This window comes from Cynocephalus volans, chromosome 11 (genome assembly GCF_027409185.1).
Source record: "Cynocephalus volans isolate mCynVol1 chromosome 11, mCynVol1.pri, whole genome shotgun sequence".
In the NCBI taxonomy this organism is placed as follows: Eukaryota; Metazoa; Chordata; class Mammalia; order Dermoptera; family Cynocephalidae; genus Cynocephalus; species Cynocephalus volans.
The window spans coordinates 44,191,947-44,198,304 of record NC_084470.1 but is presented as its reverse complement, the minus strand read 5'-3'; the positions used below and the strand labels follow the sequence as shown (position 1 = coordinate 44,198,304).

General features: G+C 37.6%; 1 protein-coding gene across 1 annotated transcript in view; it reads right to left on the bottom strand.

The window, feature by feature from the left end:
• Positions 1–3,076: 3,076 nt before the first annotated feature.
• Positions 3,077–6,358, bottom strand: part of GPD1L (glycerol-3-phosphate dehydrogenase 1 like) — a 68,705-nt gene continuing 65,423 nt past the window's right edge. The window contains exon 8 of the mRNA XM_063115044.1: positions 3,077–6,064. Within this exon, the coding sequence (XP_062971114.1) occupies positions 5,953–6,064 (112 nt within the window). The 3' untranslated portion in view covers positions 3,077–5,952. The remainder of the gene's footprint in view (positions 6,065–6,358) is intronic.

Here is a 6,358-nt window from a genome sequence, read left to right as displayed (position 1 = left end):
TGTAATGTTAAGTGAAAAAAGCCAGATGCAGAGCAACATGTGTGGTAAGTTCTATTTTGTGTAGAGAAATGGGGAAGGGAATAAAAATATATATTTGCTTATGTATGTAAAATGAAATTCTAGAACATGTTAGAAACTAATAACAGTGGCGACTTGGGAAATGGACTTTATTTTTGAACTAAGCAACTATTCAAAAATTATTTATTCAGATCACTGCACTGGCCAGCCACCAAAAAAAAAAAAAAAAAAGTTTAAAAATAAGAGCAATAACAAAAAAGAATCGCAAATAACACCTCTGAGATAGCAGGAAAGCATTTCTATTTGCCACAAGTCAAATAACACAATTTTGACAAATTACATGGTACATTAACTTCAATGATAAAGTACTTTTCCAGTTGCCCCATTTCACTCACAGTGTGTAAAATTCAGGGAAGTTTAATTCTTTAATTTCTGAGGAGAAGCTGATAAGCCACTCCTGGTTTCAACCAGACATGGTTTTCAGAGGTGACAGCTGGCATGCGGACTTATCTAAAATCTAGTGACATTTTTAATTAAAAGCATTTGAAACAAGGAAGACATCTAAAGGCCATCACCACCTGGTGAAGTCTTCTCTGGTGTTAAGGAAGCACATGTTATAAATCCTGGACCTTGTGGCATCAGTCCTGGATGAGGGACAATGGGATACACAAACACAAGGTCTGGACTTAGCCAGAGTTAGTCCCGGGGAGGACAGGAACAGACACACCCACCGGCACACCCACATTCCCACACCGCCTCCCAAGTCCAAACAAGGGAGGCCAAAACAGACACTAAGGTTAAAATTCTCCCAAATCTCTTGATATTTCTGCAAGTTTCTTGTCTCAACTCCTCAAACATCCTTTTAGTAACATATTAGAGTAAGTTATGCTAGTTGCTGTAAGAAATAACCCTAAGTGTCAGTGGCATACTACAATGATGATTTCTTTTTTGAATCTAGCACAGTCCTGTGGGGACTAAGAGTGCGGGGACTTTCTCCACATTGTCTTGTCAGAATCCTGGCTGAAAGAGGCTCTGCTGTCTTCAGTGCATGGCTTCCAGATCATCCTGAAAATTGATACCCAACTGGCACACGGGAGAAGAGAGAATACAGAATCAAACAGAACATAACCCCTGAAGTGTTTTTCTCTCCCTCTCATTGGCTCGAACTCAATCACGTAGTGTCACCTAACTGCTGGGGAGATCAAGAAATGTAGTTTAACTGTGTATCTGAAAAAAAAAAAAAAAAAGAATTTAATGAACCCAGCATTATTTTTGCCATAAGCAGCTATTGCTATGACCATATGATTTTTCTCCTTTAATATGTTGATTTCCTGCTCCTCACTGACCTCTACAGTCATCCTGTGAACCAGACGGCACAAATATTACTCCCACTTACCAATGAGGAAAATCAACTGGAGAAAGGAGTTTGCTGACTGGACTAAACGACATGGATACTGAATGGTTAAGCAGGACCAAGAACCCAAATCCTCCCCCAAAACTACACTTGCTATCTCCCACCCACACCAAAGGTAACATGGTTTGCTTCATAACTTGAATCAATCATAGGTTCAGTAAATTAGTGGACTATTATGCTTACAGATTTCTCTTACAGCTTATTGCCTCAAAAACGTTTACCATCATCTTAAGTTTAGATGTAGTCATAAAAAGTTATGAAGACCATGTGATAAAATTTTAATGAAAACACATTATGGAAAATAACAAAATTGAATGCATTCATTTAATTCTGCACAAATTTCAACCTTTTTTTTTTTCAAAAATTGCCACTCCCTTTTCTCTTTTGTAACTCTTATCAGATGTATGTTGAATCTTATCCCACTCTCTACTTAATTCTTACATTCTCAAATATCTTCTTTGCTACTTTATCTTCAGATGTATTTTCCAGTTTGCTAATTTTATCTCTAGCTCTGTCAGACCTACTCTTTCATCTGCCCATCTGTCCAATGACTTAATTCAAAGGATTATATTCATTCCTACCTGTTCTAATAGGTGTTTTCAAATCTCCCTGATTGGATTTTTTTCCCCCCACAGAACTTTGCCCTTAATATATTTTAATCCTGCTCTCATGTCTTTATTTTTAAAAATAACTTTCAGAGCATCTATCATGTTACTCAATTATCTGTAACCCTAAGGATCTAATTCTTTTTAAAAAATATGTTGACTTTCACTCAAGGGATTTTGTAATTATTTTATAATTTCTTAACTTGGGCTTTATTTATGGGAAGCCCATGCATCCTGGGTGGAGAGTGGATTTCTGCAGTGTTTTTGTGTTTGCTTCTCTCAATTTATGCAATTTTTTGCTTGTGGTTTCCTGAATATAAAAATTCATATCCTATACCCGTTTATGGTGCTGGGCTAAGGATTACATATTTCTAGCCAAAACATTTTTCTCCACCTGGAGCACAGCTCCCTTGTTTGTGCCTATGCCTGGGTTTTCTTTTTTTTTTTTTTTTCTTTTAAATCCAGAATATTTGTTTTTTAATTTTATCAATATACAATATAGTTGATTTTCAAGTCCCTTTACCAATTTCTCCTTTTCCTCCCCCCCCCTCCCAGCCATACCTGGGTTTTCTTAGCCCATTTTTTTTTTTTTTCCTGACAAGATAGTCTTTGGAGGACTCTACATCTAGCATAAGCCTCACAACCCATCCTTTACTAATCTGGCTATCGGCCCCATTTGTTTAAGGCTCCTGGGGATTATACTCACACTTCTATGAGATCAGCCCTGCATATAAAAGGACACTTGTTATATTTTCCTAACTTTTCTAGGTATTTGGGGTGGGTGGAGGGGATTTCAAGTTCATTCATCCACTGAATGGCTGGAACTAGAAGGTCTCTATCCTGAAGTACAATTATGTAAAAATATCAGTAACCAATGGAAACAGATGTGTTGGTGACTGGGATTACAGATGAAGACTTTCTTTTAAAAACTGCCTTCAGTATTGGTAATGCAATACAACTCAGGGGGACAAAAAAGAGCTGACCTAAATAAAACTAATAACTAAGCTGATAAAAAGAAAAATAAGATCCATAGCACAGGTTTGGAGAGTTAGATATTTATTAAACCAAGCTTTTAAGTTATATATCCACCTATAGTCTGTAAACAAATACAGTACACATGTAAGTAAAAGGATAACATATTAGAACTAGTAGAAAACTAAAGTTCCCTTTGGACACTGGCTCCTCAACACAACACAACACCCTCCTCCTTAGACCAATGCCCCGGGGCCATGTTATAGTTGAGTTAAATGAAACACCAGAAATTTAGCTCGACTCCATTTCCAAAGGTGGATTTCAAGACAGATATTTGTTCTACATTGTATTAGGGTGAATTATAGCAAGGCAACAGTGTAGTTTTTACATTCATAGATTGGCTGAAATAGTACAAATAAAACTTCTAATCTAGGTGTCTCCCTCCCTTTTACCATAATTAGTAAGAAATGTGAATTAAAATAAATGACAGACCACAGGTGGTTACAAAAATAGGTAACTCGCAGAGTAATAAATATCTACAGTTAGCAGAGCATAAACATATTAAAAATATTTACCTTTTTCCATAATGTGCAGGATATTATAAGTATGTTCAAGGGGTACAATCAGCAGACTTCAGAATGGTAGAAGGACATTTGTAAAGAAAAAACACTCAAGTACAAAACCCAGAGTAGAGAGCTGTGTGAAGATGAGAATATACAAGACACACAAAATCCTAATTTCTCTCATCTCATTATCCTACTTAATAGACACCACAATTAGCTTACAGCCCTTTATTTATCTTAAAAAGTAACTCTTTGTTACCTATGTACAAACTTTTTAAAAGATTTATCATGAGACAAACAAAAATTGATTAATTTAACAGTGGCACTAAAACCACTGAAATTTATAGCATTTTGTGTGCTTTCACATACTTTTGTGTATGGGGCTTTAAAATGCCCCCAAAAATGTTTTGGATAGAGTTTTTAAAATTCCCTCAAAAGTCTATTCTACAATCATTTCAGGTATAGAAGGAAAAAAACCACACCAAACCGGGGTGCCAGGGAGAGGGGGCAGGGCAGTGGCAAAAATCTCAAGAAGTAACTAAAACTCCATGAATATATAAGTGACATTCATGTTCCTTTAACACTCATCAAGTGCTATGAAAGGTAACTGTGTAATGATATTCTGAAACCAATCTCATCTTAAAAGGTACAGTATTTCCCATTCTAATTCTAGAATTAAAAGCACTTATTTTCACATAATGTGCGTTTCAGCAGGGTTGACATCTACTTAGTTGTACATGCCAGCGTCACCTTAAAGCTTCAAAGATTCGTGGCAGACATGAACTGTAAAAGTTCAGAACTAACAATACCATAGGCAGTATTCATCATAATTTCTTGCAGGGAGTAAAGAGTGTACTTAGTTGTCCTAAGGTCACCTCAGCCTAGAAAAGTGTTCAAGTTTCCTTGTCCCCACATTCTCCATAGCCTAATGTGTTTAACATGCTGGGTAAAGTAAACAGGTTCCACTGACATACTAACATAGAAAGGTACTTCAAAAAGTTCATGGAAAGATGTGTTTTACCTTTAAACTCTATTTTTCTATGAACTTTTTGATACCCTTGTACATTATACACCTTCAAGAGGTGTGTACAGATGCAGCTTTCCCACCCTCACTTGACCTTTCCAGGGAACACCTGAAATAACCACTGGATCCCAGGATACTCCTTTCCTACAGAACACAGTTTGAGGAATGCCAAGCCAAAGTAAGTTTTCTAAAGTAGTGGTTCTCAAATTGTAGTGAGCAACAGAAACACATGGAAGGCATGCAGAAGCACAGATACCACACCACTTCAGAGCTCTGCGGTGGGACCTGGGACCTGCAATTCTAAAAGATTCCAAGTGATGGTGATGCTGCTGGACTGAGGACCACACTTGGAGTGCACCCACTGAGACAATGACCCACAGAAATCTCACCTGCAAAAAGCCCTCCTGTAGCCCCAGGAAAGGTTGCATGTGGCGTTTGCCACAACCAGTTAGCCAGAGGTCAAATCAGCCCTGTGATGTCTTAGGAGGTCCCACACCTTGGATGCACTTGACTCCTAGCCCTGGCCCTACTCACCAGGTGACCAGGTGCAGGGACTGCATCTTACAAGAGGAATAACAGCAGCCCCTCTTCAGGGGATCTGTGAGGTTTAAGATAAATGTTTGCAAAAAAGTACTACCTAACAAAAAGCATCATAAAGTGTCTGTTAATCAGAAGAGTGTCAGTCACAGCAGGGAAATCCCAGATGAGTTTTCTGTCTTCTGCCACTGCTGAGCCTTCACAAAGCACATTCTGGCAGCTAATGAAGAGAAAAGAAGCTAAAAATGCAGAACACTGCAGGGAGAGGAATATATAAGTAGATTATCTAATTAAAAATATCTAATTATTTAAAAAAAGATCAACCTACAATCGAAGTAGTTAATTATGCTGGCTTTGAAATAGTGTTTAAAAGTTAAATATGTTGATCTTTGAACACATTCACTCCTCCACTCTACCATGTTAATGCTGGTTACATTTTAACATCAAAAGAATGAGAAAAAAAAAAATTCCTCCACTCAAATACATATGAATTACATCAAAAAAACTGAGCTGAGATAGTTCCAATCCTATAAGCTACCATAGTGGGGAAATTTCAAAAGCAATTTTTTTAAATGACATTTAATTTTGATTCATAGAAATATCCACAGAATGAGAAATAAACACACACTCACACGTTCACATGTGTGTTTAGCTGTTGCCCAGTACGTCTTAGCCAATGACCGTCCCTCACAATTCAAAAACAAACTGCAAAAATTCATACACATCCATGATGAGATTATAGTCCAGTAAAAATCTTGTTGCCAAGTCCTGGTTTCCATGCGAACCCCAAAGACCACTGGAAAGGCAAAACTTTTCCCATCACGTTGCATGATTCCCTTTATGCTCTGGATGGCTCTGGAGACAAGACAACATCTCTTGAACAGGTCTGCCTTCATAGCAGATCTGATATACCGCAGTAAACAATGGAAACCTAGTTGGGAGGAAGTATGAAAAGACAAGGTTAGGCCATCTGGTTTATCTCATAGAACTGGTTTTTCTGTTCTACATAAGAGACTGCAGGTTAGTATGCTGCTTTGGAAAACACAGTCACCACTTTCTAGATTCCTTTATTATTTGATCTGCAGAAAGTCTGCATTGTGGCTGTAAGATCTTGGTCCAACCTAGACCATCCTATGCCTAATTAAGTTTGTTGTGCACTGTCTACAAACAAGTCACGTGGCACTCCTTCCAGGGTAAACTGTGTCATTTACATAAAGAGTTGTGG